This window comes from Coregonus clupeaformis, chromosome 9 (genome assembly GCF_020615455.1).
Source record: "Coregonus clupeaformis isolate EN_2021a chromosome 9, ASM2061545v1, whole genome shotgun sequence".
Taxonomy (NCBI): Eukaryota; Metazoa; Chordata; class Actinopteri; order Salmoniformes; family Salmonidae; genus Coregonus; species Coregonus clupeaformis.
In genome coordinates, this window is record NC_059200.1 from 13,222,998 (window position 1) to 13,240,922 (window position 17,925).

At 43.7% G+C, this 17,925-nt stretch overlaps 1 protein-coding gene across 1 annotated transcript in view; it reads left to right on the forward strand.

Annotated features, from left to right (window-relative positions):
- LOC121574502 (glutamate receptor ionotropic, NMDA 3A) overlaps nt 1–17,925 on the forward strand; it is a 100,938-nt gene that overhangs the window by 17,379 nt on the left and 65,634 nt on the right. The window contains exon 2 of the mRNA XM_045222752.1: nt 6,144–6,799. Within this exon, the coding sequence (XP_045078687.1) occupies nt 6,144–6,799 (656 nt within the window). The remainder of the gene's footprint in view (nt 1–6,143; nt 6,800–17,925) is intronic.

Genomic DNA, 17,925 nt, shown 5'->3' on the forward strand with positions numbered 1-17,925 from the left:
GGATCTTAGATATTTTTGTTTATTTCGTTGATGGTTAGGGACAGGGAGTCTAGGCAGGGAGAGGTCCACTGTAGGGTCCAATGGGTTGACCAGCCTTAGAGTGGACATTTTTTGGATAGTATTTTGTTTGCAGGGGCTTACATGTGTATTTAATTGCATCATAGTTTCAAATGCATTTACATGGTTTATGAGTTTATCTGGAGTATCTAGGTGGTTGCCTGGGGCAGAGGGACCGTGAGAGAATTTTACTGTCTTGATTGATGGATGGATATCTGGAAAGATGGCTGCCGGACAGGTTTTTTCGCTCTCACACTCCATAAAGATTTGTTCATATTTCATAGTAATGTATTCACACTTCATAAACAGTTATTCATATTTCATAGAAAGGTATTTACACTCTAGAGGAGAATGTTTTTGGTTTAATGTTAAAGATATTCAATAAGATAAATTGTTACTGGTCATAATCCTATTCTGTTTGTTTTCGAGACTTTTAGTTAGTCTCGAAGGGGGGAAATGTAGTGTATTAGGATTATGGAATGTTGTTTATCTTCACCGCCTGGTACGGCAACTGCACCGCCCACATCCAAAGGGCTCTCCAGAGGGTGGTGCGGTCTGCCGAACGCATTACCGGGGGCAAACTACCTGGCCTCCAAGACACATTTAGCACCCGATGTCACAGGAAGGCCAAAAAGATAATCAAGGACATCAACCACCCGAGCCACTGCCTGTTCACCCCGCTATCATCCAGAAGGCGAGGTCAGTACAGGTGCATCAAAGCTGGGACCGAGAGAATGAAAAACAGCTTCTATCTCAAGGCCATCAGACTGTTAAATAGCCATCACTAGCACATTAGAGGCTGCTGCTGCCTATTGAAATCACTGGCCACTTTAAGAAATGGAACACTAGTCACTTTTAATAATGTTTACATATCTTGCACTACTCATCTCATATGTATATACCTCATTCTATTCTATAATATTATTCTGTATCTTAGTCCATGCCGCTCTGTCATTGCATGTACATATATGTATATGTTCTTAAATCCCATTCCTTACTTTTTTTTGTGTGTATTGGGTATATGTTGTGAAATTGTTAGATATTACTGCACTGTCGGAGCTAGAAGCACAAGCATTTCGCTACACCCGCTATAACATCTGCTAAACACGTGTATGTGACCAATAAAATTTGATTTGATTTGAGTCAGGTTTGTAGGCCTCCTTGCTCGCACACGCTTTTTCAGTTCTGACCACACATTTTCTATAGGATTGAGGTCAGGGCTTTGTGATGGCCACTCCAATACCTTGACTTTGTTGTCCTTAAGCCATTTTGCCACAACTTTGGAAGCATGCTTGGGGTCATTGTCCATTTGGAAGACCCATTTGCGACCAAGCTTTAAATTCCTGACTAATGTCTTGAGATGTTGCTTCAATATATCCACATAATTTTCCTTCCTCATGATGCCGTCTATTTTGTGAAGTGCACCAATCCCTCCTGCAGCAAAGCACCCCCACAGCATGATGCTGCCACCACCGTGCTTCACGGTTGGGATGGTGTTCTTCGGCTTATAAGCGTCCCCCTTTTTCCTCCAAACATAACGATGGTCATTATGGCCAAACAGTTCTATTTTTGTTTAATCAGACCAGAGAACATTTCTCCAAAAAGTACGATCTTTGTCCCCATGTGCAGTTGCAAACCGTAGTCTGGGTTTTTTATGGCGGTTTTGGAGCAGTGGCTTCTTCCTTGCTGAGCAGCCTTTCAGGTTATGTCGATATGGGACTCGTTTTACTGTGGATATAGATACTTTTCTACCTGTTTCCTCCAGCATCTTCACAAGGTCCTTTGCTGTTGTTCTGGGATTGATTTGCACTTTTCGCACCAAAGTACGTTCATCTCTAGGAGACAGAACGCGTCTCCTTCCTGAGCGGTATGACGGCTGCGTGGTCCCATGGTGTTTATACTTGCGTACTATTGTTTGTACAGATGAACGTGGTACCTTCAGGCGTTTGGAAATTGCTCCCAAGGATGAACCAGACTTGTGGAGGTCTACAATTTTTTTCTGAGGTCTTGAATGATTTCTTTTGATTTTCCCATGATGTCAAGCAAAGAGGCACTGAGTTTGAAGGTAGGCCTTGAAATACATCCACAGGTACACCTCCAATTGACTCAAATGATGTCAATTAGCCTATCAGAAGCTTCTAAAGTCATGACATCATTTTCTGGAATTTTCCAAGCTGTTTAAAGGCACAGTCAACTTAGTGTATGTAAACTTCTGACCCACTGGAATTGTGATACTGTGAATTATAAGTGAAATAGTCTGTCTGTAAACAATTGTTGGAGAAATTACTTATGTCACGCACAAAGTAGATGTCCTAACCGACTTCCCAAAACTATAGTTTGTTAACAAGACATTTGTGGAGTGGTTGAAAAATGAGTTTTAATGACTCCAACCTAAGTGAATGTAAACTTCCGACTTCAACTATATATATATATATATATATGCGAGAGAAAAAAACCATATGGGGGATTGGAAGTGATGCAGACAATTACATTAATGGAAGTTACAATATATCTGCAAAAAGAGGGTATTCTCAATTTAGGCAAAGTAATGCCCTCCCCTAGCCCCTCCCCTAGCCCCTCCCCTATCCTCTACAGCATCTGAGTTAGCTCACTGAAACACATAGTTTATATATTAGATTGTGATGCGATGTACAATGATGCTGCAGACATCTCTGGGTTCAGGTCAAAGTGAAACTGGAACTCACTTACATGGGAGACACTACTTTTGACCAGAGCCCTATGAAATAGGGTGCCCTTTTAGACAGAGACAAAGTGTATTCTGAAATTGCAGCTGCGAAGGTGCATGCATTCTAAATGTAATTCAATTCAGCACCTATTCTATCTCACATCAGGGATGTCTGGGGAACACTTTAAATGGTATACTGGAACATCCAATACAAAGTTGCATACTGAAACAGTTGAGTGAGTGACAGGGAGGCAGACTATTGAACAAGAAGATACATTTATCCAAGAAGTCGATACACACACAAAGTGAATGTTGTTGTGATGGAAAGAAAATAAACAAAATATGTAGAGAGAGAGAGAGAACAGGAGATGGATAGAACAGATAATAAAATGACTATCGCATCTATAGCCATGAAATGCTTTGAAAGGCTGGTCATGGCTGACATCAACACCATCATCCCAGACACACTGGATCCACTCCATTTTGCTTACTGCCCCAACAGATCCACAGATGACATAATCTCTCCTGCACTCCACACTGTCCTCACCCACCTTTTACAAAAGGAACACCCTACGTAAGAATGCTGTTCATTGACTACAGCTCAGCATTCAACACCATAGTCCCCTCCAAGCTCATCACTAAGCTCAGGACCCTGGGACTGAACACCTCCCTCTGCAACTGGATCCTGGACTTCCTGACGGGCCGCCCCCCAGGTGGTGAGGGTAGGCAACAACACATCCGCCACGCTGATAACACAGGGGCCCCTCAGGGATGTGTGCTTAGTCCCCTCCTGTACTCCCTGTTCACCCACGACTGCGTGGCCTTGCATGACTCCAACACCATCATCAAGTTTTCTGACGACACGACGGTGGTAGCGCTGATCACTGATGACGATGATGGCAGTTTATAGGTCAGAGACCTGGCAGTGTGGTGCCAGGACAACAGCCTCTCCCTCAAAGTCAGCAAGACAAAGGAGCTGATCATGGACTACAGCACGCCCGCCCCACATCGACAGGCCTGCAGTGGATCAAGAGCTTCAAGTTCCTCAGTGTCCAAATCACTAAAGACCTGATGAGGGCACGGCAGCTCCTCCTCAGGAGGCAGAAAATATTTGGAATGGGCCCACAGATTCTCAAAATGTTCTACAACTGCACCATTGAGAGCATCTTGAAAGGCTGCATCACCGCTTGGTATGGTCCTGCTACAGCTCCACATAATCTGTTGCTACAGCTCCACATAATCTGCTGCTACTGCCTCTCCTCTCCTCTCCTCCCACATCATTATATTATCGCTTCGTCTGTCCTCTCTCTTCTCTTCTCTTCTCTTCTCTTCTCTTCTCTTCTCTTCTCTTCTCTTCTCTTCTCTTCTCGTCTCGTCTCGTCTCGTCTCGTCTCGTCTCGTCTCGTCTCGTCTCGTCTCGTCTCGTCTCGTCTCGTCTCGTCTCGTCTCGTCTCGTCTCGTCTCGTCTCGTCTCGTCTCGTCTCGTCTCGTCTCGTCTCGTCTCGTCTCGTCTCGTCTCGTCTCGTCTTGTCTTGTCTTGTCTTGTCTTGTCTTGTCTTGTCTTGTCTTGTCTTGTCTTGTCTTGTCTTGTCTTGTCTTGTCTTGTCTTGTCTTGTCTTGTCTTGTCTTGTCTTGTCTTGTCTTGTCTTGTCTTGTCTTGTCCTGTCCTGTCCTGTCCTGTCCTGTCCTGTCCTCTCCTCTCCTCTCCTCTCCTCTCCTCTCCTCTCCTCTCCTCTCCTCTCCTCTCCTCTCTTCTCTTCTCTTCTCTTCTCCTCTCTTCTCTTCTATTGTCCTCTCTTCTATTGTCCTCTCTTCTACTGTCCTCTTCTCCTACATCATTATTTTATTTCTATGCTATTTTAATATTATTATGTATGCACTATGTATCACCACCACCACAACTCCTTGCCTGGCCGATCACTCTCTTGCGTCTTATACTCTGCATATTGCCAGCCAGCTTTTCACCCCATGGTTCTAAATGTGAGATCGATTAGAGCAATCAATCATCTGATATCTCCTTCCTTGGATTGTCCCTCGCTCCTTACTGAGATGAGCATTAAAAAGTAGCCTGGTCTGAGCCAAATAGGCCCATAGGGCAGGAGCTGTTTCTGCATGAGGCAGCTTGATGTAAAAGTACTCCCCCTGGGCAGGACGTTAAGAGGAACATTAGGTATACCATGTATCTGAAGAACCATTCAGACTAAGCAGGTTCTTCACTTACTGTACTAGACCTCTTGGCAGACCATCACAAATATCATATTACCTGAACTCAAGAGGGTCCACAGATGCCGTATATTAATTTTACCCAGTTTCTCACAGCAGGAAATAATCCTGAGGCAACAGAATTATGTGAGTTATTAAGTGGATTATAGTCTGAATTACAAACTTTAGAGGCCTTTTTAAACCTCGAATATACCACATGTTTGCATTTCCTGCTGTGCAGGACAATTCCTGCAACAACAGGATGATCTAATTAAGATATGGCATCTGTAGCTTTACTATCATCTCCACTATAATTAGCCTTATTAATGAAATATTTCGTTTTTACAAACACCTTAAAAGCTCTAGGAGAATTAAACACAAACACACACACACACTAATGCGGTGTGTAATTTTATGTGGTTGGTTCCTTGAAGCATACTCATGATGAGGGAGAGTGACTGGAGTTTTTCTTTTTTCAGCTGCAGTCTGCCCGGAAATTACCGGTTTCATTTTTTACCGTAAAGCGCATGGTCTCAGGGTTAAGAGCGCGGATATTCGGAGAGAGACCGAGGGACTACAGGATAAAGAGAATACCAGATGTTTTTTTTTTCTGAAGATCAAATAGATGATATTGGAATACATTTTTGGAAGTAAATGTATTTTACTAACGGAAATTGAGAGAGAACCTAACTATAAGTCATGGATATGAATAATACCATAACTGTAACTATGTGCAGTAGCTTGTGTCCATCATTCGCAGATGTGAATAGTTTTTCTTATGTTGTTGTCCATTGACCTACATTGGGATGGATATGTGAAACCAAATGGAATACTCGATATGTTTTATAATTAGATTTTTTAAAAATATATAATGAAAAGCTTTGGAGATGAAAAGCTGCGTTTTTGGTGAAGATTTCTGTGTCTGTGCAGTAGTTGTGGCCGCTCTCGCGCCTGTTGGTGAAAAAGCGCACAACTTTGCTCTGTCCGGGATATTTATTAGAAGGGAGTGGAGATTAAACCGGTGCTGCGCGGGGACATCACGGGGGGGCAGGGGAACGAGTGGAGCTCCGTTTTTCGGTGCGGTTGGAAGGCTCTGTCTGAGTAATGATTGGGCTCAGGATTTGGGGTGCCTTTGGTCGGTGTGTGCGGCTTCCTTTTCTCGCACCGTGCACATTGCTGCTCTGCTTTCTGATTCCAGAATGTCTCTCCCACCCGCAGCCCTGTCAGATTCTCAAACGGATCGGTCACACGGTGCGCGTTGGGGCTCTGCACTTACAGCCGCGGCTCTTCCGTCACGATCCCACCTTCAGGGGCAAGAAAGAACCCCTTGTCCCCGTGGATGAATGGGACACGGACGGAGGCTCGAGGGAGGCAGCGGAGAGACAGTTGGAAAAGATTAGCAAAAGTGTTAATGACCACGGTTTACGCAGCCTACGGACTAAAGGCACGGGGAACAACCAACACAGAGACCGGGGGACTAAAAGTAAAAATATGTACAAACAGGTGGAGAGTGAGAGTCGTGTGTTCATGCCGAGGGACTCTATCATATTAGCCATGGAGACGTTGAACCGCATGGTCGGTCTGTTACCATATAATCTCTCACTGGAGGTGGTGATGGCTGTGGAAGCGGGGCTCGGGGAATTACCCGCTTTCTCCTTCTCGTCTTCCTCTGTGTGTGAAGACCCCATGTCGTTTCTACAGAGTGTTTGTCATACTGTTATAGTCCAAGGAGTTTCTGCTATGATGGCTTTTCCTCAGACCAGGGACGAACTGGTGAAGTTGGAATTCATCGCGTCAGCTCTTCAGATTCCCGTCATCAGTGTTGTCCAGAACGAATTCAAACGGCAGAGTAAGGTAGGTGACAATCTCTGTATAAACACACTACACCTGTGCATAAACACGGGTGTAGTATTGGGCACAATGTCGTCTCACCTATTTCTGGTGCATGAACGGAACAGAGCGCTTAGAAACTAGACGCTAGAACAACGAAGAGTTGAGGAAGGAACGCGGTGTGTTCAGCACCACGGACAGCGCAGCACGCTGCTTTAGGGATCACAATGCAACCTTAAATGTTGATATGTTTCTTTCCCTGTCCTTCCTGTGTGACGTAAGTAGCTACATTCACAATCACACTCCATGAACAATCTACCCACGAATGGAACAATATCTGCCCAAACAAACAATATCTGCATAAACAAATAAGAAAACAAATTAGCATAAATGGCAGGCTATATTATTAGAAGATTCAATGATATGCTATATCCACAATTGTAAGGTCGACCTATGAATGTAGCTATCTCTCAGACAAAAAAACATCCTGTAGAACATCCGCATAGCTCCACGTTGCGACAGTAACACATGGCACCACCTCATCACATCTGGCAGATATTGATTTAAACACAAATGAACATCAACTCTTCAACAGGTGCATTTCTCTCCAAAGCCAATATTTAATTAAACACATGGCGTAATTTCCTGTATGTCTCATAAGTTATAATGGTACATATGGGTGTAAATGTCAAAGTGAACAACCAATAATATGGTAAATAATATAAAAAATACTTCCCCTCCCCCTCAGACACGCACGCAGGCACAAGCACGCGCACGCGCACGCACAAGCACACACACAGAGAGGGAGAGAGAGAGGTAGAGAACCCTAACCTCGCTCCCCTTGTAACTCCCTCAGCATGAATAACTAGAGACTAGAGAACTACAAAATATGCCAATTAGGCCTTTCGAAAGGTTCACTGTTGGAATACAAACCAATGCTAACTGAAATATCCTCAGGCCTGTAATGAATTCATGCTTGATTTGTAAATGCAGGCCTTACATTCACAATACATTCGAGACGGACGTCGGAGCGGAAAACAACGTAATTAAAACGGGAGGAATATAGAGTGAGTAAAGGAAATTACATTTATTCAACTGATGAGACGAACATTGGAATTAAAAACAGCTAAATTAGCGAAATTGAGGATGAAACATCAGTGTGTGAAGTGAATGAAGATCACATGACTGAGGAAAATGTTGTCGTGGCAGAACAGAACCTTGCAGTGGTTGAGGACAATATTGAAGTGAGTGACAATCAGGAGCCTTTTGAGAAGCGAAAAAAATGTCTGAAATTGTTGATAACATTGAATAGTTTGATGGAAGTATTGAGCAGTGGCGCTCAGAAAGAAACGGTCTGAATTGTGCATAATTTTTTTTTGTGTGTGTGTGTGTTATGGGGGCAGGGACATTTGGTTTGCTAACAAACCCACTACAGCCAAGACAGGCCAGGTAATAAAACGTATGGGGATATTGTTTCACTCCGTAGCCCACACACTAGTCTGTCTCTGAAGGTGTACTTTAGAACAGCGTTAAACTCAGTGCTCTGATAGTTTATTTAATGCAGCCGCAAACATTGTCACTGATTCTCCCTCTTCCTGATTTGTTCTGTGGAACCTAAAACCTTTTAGCAATAACTGGTAGTTTTGGTGAAATATTTCCTTTCAGTATTTCCACAGCACAATACAGTAGAGTCCAGTAGAGTAGTGGGTCCATGGAACTAGAGGAGGCCGTCACACTGAATACACCGACTTGCTGGGGGGCCGCACGGCTACTATGTCTCTGCCTTACTAGAGGGGAAACTGGTGCGTATGGAGAGCGACACAAGAGTACAGTGCCTTCGGAATGTATTCAGACCTGTATTCCTTTTCCCACATGTTGTTACGTTAGAGCCTTATTCTAAAATTGATGATTTATTTTTTCTTAATTTAAAGCAAAAACAGGTTTTTAGACATTTTTGCAAATGTATTATTATTATTTATTTTTTTACAAATAAACGCTTTATATACATAAGTATTCAGACCCTTTGCTATGAGACTCAAAATTGAGTTCAGGTGCATCCTGTTTCCATTGATCACCCTTGAGATGTTTCTACAACTTGATTGGAGTCCATCTGTGGTAAATTCAATTGATTGGACATGACTTGGAAAGGCACTCACCTCTCTATATAAGGTCCCACAGTTGACAGAGCATGTCAGAGCAAAAACCAAGCCATAAGGTGGAAGGCACAGATCTGGGGAAGGGTACCAAAACATTTCTGCAGTATTGAAGGTCCCCAAGAACACAGTGGCCTCCATCATTCTTAAATGGAAGACGTTTGGAACCACCAAGACTCTTCCTAGAGCTGGACGCCCGGCCAAACTGAGAAATCAGGGGGAGAAGGGCCTCGGTCAGGGAGGTGACCAAGAACCCGATGGTCACTCTGACAGAGCTTCAGAGTTCCTCTGTGGAGATGGGAGAAACTTCCAGAAGGACAACCATCTCTGCAGCTCTCCACCAATCAGGCCTTTATGGTAGAGTGGCCAGACGGAAGCCACTCCTCAGTAAAAGGCACATGACAGCCCGCTTGGAGTTGCCAAAAGGCACCTAAAGGACTCTCAGACCATGAGAAACAAGATTCTCTGGTCTGATGAAACCAAGATTGAACTCTTTGGCCTGAATGCCATCGAACCCGATCGAACATCTCTGGAGAGACCAGAAAATAGCTTTGCTGCGACGCTCCCCATCCAACCTGACAGAGCTTGAGAGGATCTGCGGAGAAGAATGGGATAGACTCCCCAAATACAGGTGTGCCAAGCTTGTAGCGTCATACCCAAGAAGACTCGAGCAGAGAGGAGCTGAAGTGGAGTGAGCTTTCTCGCCCGCTCCAATTTTGCTCCAGTAGCACTCCGAGTAGCGCTCAATTCATGAGCTCAGGGCACGCCATCCCAGCATGCATTTGTAGTCTACTTGTGCGCTGCTATAGCCCCTTGCTTTAGCTACTGTCATGGAGTTCACTATATATTTCCATAAAGAAACTGATAAAACACACTGGTGCAAAATCAAGGTGACATTTACATGGATGAGGACTAAGAGCAAGAGATGGAGTTTGGTTATGTAGTAAACTAAAGAATCATTGTGGAATCTGAAAAGACACGTATCCCCGGAAGCATGATGGTGTACTTACTACATGCACATGCTAACAGAAAGGAAGGAGCTGGGTAGCTAGCTAAATGTGTCATTGTAGCAAAGTATTTATAGACCAAAAAATCAGATCTCTTAAAAATTTCGTTCGTTTTCATTCTATTATCTATACAATAGGCTATCATTAATTTTGGCCCAATAGGCCTGGCATATTACCTCTTTGAAGGAGCTTTCAAATTTTGATTGGGTTATTTTGCCTAAAAACCTTTAGGTCTACCTATATAAAAAAAATTAAAAAAACTCAGCATCCCTGCCCAGCCTGGCAAGAGTGTCCCGAAGGGTGTTTAGCATCCCCAGTGGCTGTGCAAGCACGGTGAGGGTATTCACCGCTGCTGACCGGCTCTCCAGGCACCATCGCATGAGCCTGAAGCCACAGACTCCAGCCAAACTCCTGTTTCTAAAAATGAATTCAACGGCACTGAGCCTAATGAGGCATTTTCCGTTTAATTTGTATTTAATTCTAAGTCACAGACTGTATGCACAATGTATAGACTATAATGATTTAATACAATTAAATGTTGTTTAAATGCTGAGCGATTTATGTCCCTACCAGTCTATTGTGTTGCTCTCGCTAATGTTTCACAATGTATTTCTGTGTAGGCTTTAGCCTTGAAATAATATCAATAATAATATAGCCTAAATAATTCATTTTCTTTCGTTCTTAGGCTCCCTGTCTGTCTCCTGACCTATTTAGAGTGTTTATATGCTGTTTAATACGACATGTAGCCTGTTTCAAATGATGAGCGCTTCTTACTGTCACCTTTTCATGTTGTTTATTAAAATACTTTTCATTTAAATCATAGGGTTTGGTTTCAATACTTCAAAACCAAATGGTAGGTCCAGGTAGGCACAAAAATAGATGGGTGTTGGTTAAATTGAGATTTTGAAGTTGGAGCGGCAGTTTTTTTCTCCTATGAGCGAGGAGTGGTTTTTAGCGGAGCGGTTGGAAATGAGCACTGCTCCGTGAGCGATGAGTGGGATTTCTGACCACCCAACTCCCCTCACAGACTCTGATCAACACAGGGGCAGCGGTATAATACTCTGATCAACACAGGGGCAGCGGTATAATACTCTGATCGACATAGGGGCAGCTGTATAATACTCTGATCGACACAGGGGCAGCGGTATCATACTCTGATCGACACAGGGGCAGCGGTATCATACTCTGATCGACACAGGGGCAGCGGTATCATACTCTGATCGACACAGGGGCAGCGGTATCATACTCTGATCGACACAGGGGCAGCGGTATCTCGTGTCAGACACAACTTCCACTTCAGCCAGCGCACATCGTGTTAAAGACTTACACAGGTGAATCTGTCACCGTGAGAGGCGTCACTGATGTCACAGTTCAGTTAAAAAGGACAAACTGAAAAGCTGCCACTACGTCAGGAAAGGAGACTATCAATCACTACTGGGGCTGGAGAAAAATCACACTGGACTGGCCATCATTGCATACAATGACACATGGAGACTAAGGCCTACCCGCCATCTTAAAGAAACATGGAGGAGTATTTAATGGAGAGCTGGGAAGCATTAAATACATTACAGTGAAGCTTAGCATTAAGCCAGACAGCAAACCAACGTTTCTGAATGCACAACCTGTACCTTGTGCTATCAGACCAAAAGTTGAGGCTGACTTGGAGGCTTTAGTCAAGAACAAAGTACTGGAGCCAGTCAGCTTCAAAGGCGACCCGTCATTCAGGGCTAAGCACCACATGTTTTGTATGTTATTTTGGCATTAAAACGTGTCACATATCAGTTTGCAAACAATGTGAAAAAATATATATACTATTGAGTTAATAAAGCTGCATACAAACATGGTCTCTTTTGTTTTTTCTTGAATAAGGCAGCTCCAAAATGCAGGTATTTCAGCCTAGCTCAGTGCTTTCTGTGGTGGTGGGACAACCAGTGGAAAATACGGAGCGTTGCGCCGTGATTGGCTCAGTGTTCTGTCACTCATGGCGACACTACGTCACCGCAAAATGTACGGGAGAGCTCGAAAATTCAAGCCACTTGGGTGCTGCCATAGAGTTACATTAGAAGTGCCCATCTAAGAAGGCTCAAGGTCATTGGCCACAGATAGAATGACGTCAAATCACGTTGTATTTACAGTAGCTTTGATTGGACTGATCGTGTCAACGTCATACTTTCAAAATCTTAGCTAGCAGTCGTCATCAAGAATCAAGTCGACAATCTACTGGCAAATCCTTTTTAATCCTTGTTATATGAAGAGAAATAATGAAGAGAAATTATAGATCAAACGTATCGGTGCTCATCGGCCATTGGACATAAACATTACACAACAAGTTGGAAATCGCAAATTCAACAATGAGTAGTTTGGAAGGAATCAGTGGCTAACTGCAAGCATTGCAAAGCGTGGGTGTGTGGTCTCAAGTCTAAGATTAAGGGTCTCTTTTCCAAGTTTAAAATTATAAACATTCAACATTGGTCATGCTGTCAATGAAGCATGATTTGTGCCGCGTCAAAACAACTGTTAACTCGGAACTGCAAAATCTGACTGAAGTAGTTCAAGACAACTGGGAACTCGGGAAAAACGAGCTACGACTGAAAAATACGTTTTGAACTTTCATCCAACTCGGAATGAACTGTTTCGCTGCCAGACAAGGCTCCTCTGATAGCCAGGTGTAGCAGTGGTAAGGTGTTGGGACAGCTTTATGGAGGCCCTAACAGTTTGTGGGCACCGTTTGTCACCGTTATAGTGCAATTAATGTATCGTTTAGTGTTGTGTTGTGTTGTGGCTTTGCTGGCATCTCACTTTCTTTTTTTGCCCCACCAAGATTTGCATGCTTAAATCAGTCATGGTCTGCTTGAGTGAATGGGCAACACCCATCATACCAGTCCTTAAGAAGGATGGTGGAATCTGGATATTTAAAGTCACAGTTAACCCTGTGTTGTCAGGACAAAACATGGAAATGGACAGAAACAATGCGAGGAAACATTAGTGAAAAAGGGAAAACACTACTGAAATCTGAGGCACTGACTTCGACCTGTCATTGCACAACTAGCTTGAGATGCTAGTCCCATATCATGCCTTCAGGTGAAGAGCAGCCGATCGCTTTCGCATCGGACATTGAACAAAGCAGAAATTAACTACGTACAAATAGAACGATAAGCCCTAGGCATAGTTTCACCAGTATCTGTACAGGAGGAAGTTCATCCTTACAGGAGGAAGTTCACCCTTACAGGAGGAAGTTCACCCTTACAGGAGGAAGTTCACCCTTACAGGAGGAAGTTCACCCTTACAGATCATCATCCGCTGATGAGCATCTTTTGACCACATACTGGGTTTCCGTCACTGCTGCCAGCAAGAAGAAAGAAGGAAGGGGTGGCTTTGTTGTTGTCAGCACAAACCTACAACATCAGAACTGCACTGCAACGCAGATGGACTTTTCCATGTTGCCCGTGGTCAAACCAGAGTCATGTGGACATCTTCTACTTCAAACAATTGTGGTGTTATCATAAACATAAAAATATACAAAACGACCCGGTGTTATCTGAAGTGATGGACATCATCATCAAAGGTAAAGCCGCAGGAGATGCTCCGGTGCTGAAACCTTGCCTTTCCAGGAGAACTGAGCTGTCAGTACAGTCCAGTTGTCTGCTGTGGGGGAGGAGAGTTATCATTCCGGCCTTCGCTGAGGAAACCAGTGTTGCAACCGCTACACTCAGGTCATTATTATGGAATGCACACAAAGCTACTTCTGGTAGCCTGGATTGGATGGAAGCATTGAAGAGAAAGCAAAAACATGTACCTCAGAAGGTTGGCGACATACCTCAACTTGCACCTCTTCATCCGTGGGATTGGCCAGAGGAGGCGTGGGATTGGCCAGAGGAGGCGTTGGATTGGCCAGAGGAGGCGTGGGATTGGCCAGAGGAGGCATGGGATTGGCCAGAGGAGGCGTGGGATTGGCCAGAGGAGGCGTGGCAACGCGTACACATAGACTTCACAGGTCCATTTGAAGACAGAATATTTCTCGTGGTCATGGATCCTCATAACAAGTGGCCATCCGCTCTACTACTGCAGAGAAGACCATCGAGAAGCTTGGAGAAGTGTTTTGTCGGTTCGGAATCGAAACTCCAACTCGTTAGCGACAACGGGCCGACAACGGACCGCAGCAAAATAAATGTCTACATTCCTACAGGTGAACAACACATCAGGTCCGCGGCGTATCATCAACGGGCCGGCCGGAGAGGTTCGTACAGACCATGAAACATGCCTTGGAAAGCACCTACACCGCTTTCAGGAACTTTGTAGAACCTGTATGCCAAATAGAAATCAAAAGCTTTATGGAAGTCGATAAAGCTGTCACGAATGTCGGTGGAATGCGGTAGGCCAGAGTCAAGCACAGGACACAGAATGAGATGAAGATCCACTTTACTGAGTAGTAAAGAAATACAAGGAAAACCCTCCAAACACAGGAGGAGCAAAACCCGCTCACACTAATGACACTCGTACCATACAATAAACACGCACACCAAACAGTGGACGGGAACAGGTTAAATAGGAAGACAAACTAACATAATGGGGAACAGGTTAAATAGGCAGACAAACTAACATAATGGGGAACAGGTTAAATAGGCAGACAAACTAACATAATGGGGAACAGGTTAAATAGGCAGACAAACTAACATAATGGGGAACAGGTTAAATAGGCAGACAAACTAACATAATGGGGAACAGGTTAAATAGGCAGACAAACTAACATAATGGGGAACAGGTTAAATAGGCAGACAAACTAACATAATGGGGAACAGGTTAAATAGGCAGACAAACTAACATAATGGGGAACAGGTTAAATAGGCAGACAAACTAACATAATGGGGAACAGGTTAAATAGGCAGACAAACTAACATAATGGGGAACAGGTTAAATAGGCAGACAAACTAACATAATGGGGAACAGGTTAAATAGGCAGACAAACTAACATAATGGGGAACAGGTGCAAAACAACAGACAACAATCAAGTGAACATAGAAACATATAACATAGAGCGGCAGCAGCTAGTACTCCGGTGACGACGAACGCCGAAGCCTGCCCGAGCCAGGAGGAAGCGAAGTCTCGGCAGAATCCGTGACAAAAGCAAGCGTACATTTTGGTATTATTTTGGTGGACATGTTTATCTATCAGGGTGTAAATATGATCGGTCGTGCGATGTTTTAGTATAAATCCAATTTGGATTTTACTCAAGACATTGAAGCTTATTAAGGAAGTTTAGAACTCTTACATTTATAATACTACAGAAAACCTTCCCCAGGTTACTGTTCATTAAAATATACTCAGGATCAAATTAAACAGTTTTAATATAGCCAATTGACATTTTGCACTGGTGAATTTGAGCATCTCATTTAGGATGCCATCAGGTCTGCATGCATTTTTAAATTTGAGGGCCTGAAGTTTCTTATAGTGCTCCTGGTCAGTAATTGGGGAGTCCAGTGGATTTTGATTGTCCTTTATAGCTTTTTCTAATCCATTCAACTTCTCATGAATTTGTCATTGTTCTGCGTTGGTGTCAATCTGAACGGTGTTGTAGAGTGTTTTAAAATGGGTTGTCCATATGTCACCATTTTGTATCGCTAAATCTTCTTGCTTTGATCTTTTTAGTTTTTCCAATTTTGACAGAAGTTGTTTGTGTTTATGGACTCCTCAGTGTCAGCTGCTTGCTGTTGTTTTTCATTAATTTATTTCACCTTTATTTAACCAGGTAAGCCAGTTGAGAACAAGTTCTCATTTACAACTGCGACCTGGCCAAGATAAAGCAAAGCAGTGTGATAAAAACAACAACACAGAGTTACATATGGGGTAAAACAAAACATACAGTCAAAAATACAACAGAAAATATATATACAGTGTGTGCAAATGTTGTAAGTTATGGAGGTAAGGCAATAAATAGGCTATAGTGCAGAATAATTACAATTTAGTATTAACACTGGAATGATAGATGTGCAGAAGATGATATGCAAATAGAGATACTGGGGTGCAAATGAGCAAAATAAATAACAATATGGGGATGAGGTAGTTGGGTGGGCTAATTACAGATGGGCTGTGTACAGGTGCAGTGATCGGTGAGCTGCTCTGACAACTGACGCTTAAAGTTAGTGAGGGAGATAAGAGTGTCCAGCTTCAGAGATTTTTGCAGTTCGTTCCAATCATTTGCAGCAGAGAACTGGAAGGAATGGCGGCCAAAGGAGGTGTTGGCTTTGGGGATGACCAGTGAGATATACCTGCTGGAACGCATACTACAGGTGGGTGTTGCTATGGTGATACTCCACACAGAGAGGGACAGATTTCAGCTGATACCCTAGAGAGAGAGAGACTGATTTCAGCTGATACTCTACAGAGAGAGAGACAGATTTCAGCTGATACCATAGAGAGAGGGACAGATTTCAGCTGATACCCTAGAGAGAGAGAGAGACAGATTTCAGCTGATACCCTAGAGAGAGAGAGAGAGATTTCAGCTGATACCCTAGAGAGAGAGAGAGACAGATTTCAGCTGATACCCTAGAGAGAGAGAGAGAGACAGATTTCAGCTGATACCCTAGAGAGAGAGAGACAGATTTCAGCTGATACCCTAGAGAGAGAGAGGGACAGATTTCAGCTAATACCCTAGAGAGAGAGAGGGACAGATTTCAGCTGATACCCTAGAGAGAGAGGGACAGATTTCAGCTGATACCCTAGAGAGAGAGAGAGAGACAGATTTCAGCTGATACTCTACAGAGAGAGATACATATTTCAGCTGATACTCTACAGAGAGAGAGAGAGAGAGATTTCAGCTGATACTCTACAGAGAGAGAGACATATTTCAGCTGATACTCCACAGAGAGAGAGACAGTGCACTACATAGGGAATAAGGTTCCATTGGGGACGAATCTTAACCCTCCTCTGTGAAGGAGTCCTTGTAGCCATAATCCCCTCAGGAGAAGTCCACAGGGATTTTGGGTGTATAGCCATCAGACTTAAACACTCACCGTAAGGGACCTATTCTAGTGAACAACTCTGAAACACCCTTTATCACCTCACACCAACAATAACTACCCAACCAAACTGACAGAATCAAGACAGCTATTACTGTCATTTTCAACAACTAGGCAATAAAACAATCCATGTCCATTATTCCTTATGTGTAGTTACACCTCTCTCTCTCTCTCTCTCTCTCTCTCTCTCTCTCTCTCTCTCTCTCTCTCTCTCTCTCTCTCTCTCTCTCTGCCTCTCTCTCTGCTCTTCTCTCTCTCTCTCTCTCTCTGCCTCTCTCTCTCTCTCTCTCTCTCTCTGCCTCTCTCTCTCTCTCTCTCTCTCTCTCTCTCTCTCTCTCTCTCTCTGCCTCTCTCTCTCTCTCTCTCTCTCTCTCTCTCTCTGCCTCTCTCTCTGTCTCTCTCTCTCTCTCTCTCTCTCTCTGCCTCTCTCTCTGCCTCTCTCTCTCTCTCTCTCTCTCTCTCTCTCTCTCTCTCTCTCTCTCTCTCTCTCTCTGCCTCTCTCTGCTCTCTCTCTCTCTCTCTCTCTCTCTCTCTCTCTCTCTCTCTCTCTCTGCTCTCTCTCTCTCTCTCTCTCTCTCTCTCTGCTCTCTCTCTGCCTCTCTCTCTCTCTCTCTCTCTCTCTCTGCCTCTCTCTCTTTCTCTCTCTCTCTCTCTCTGCCTCTCTCTCTGCTCTTCTCTCTCTCTCTCTCTCTCTCTCTCTCTCTCTCTCTCTCTCTCTCTCTCTCTCTCTCTCTCCTCTCTCTCTCTCTCTCTCTCTCTCTCTCCCTCTCTCTCTTTCTCTCTCTCTCTCTCTCTCTCTCTCTCTCTCTCTCTCTCTCTCTCTCTGCCTGTCTCTCTGCTCTTCTCTCTCTCTCAATTCAATTTCAATTTCAATTTAAGGGCTTTATTGGCATGGGAAACGTGTGTTAACATTGCCAAAGCAAGTGAAGTAGATAGTAAACAAAAGTGAAATAAACAATAAATATTAACAGTAA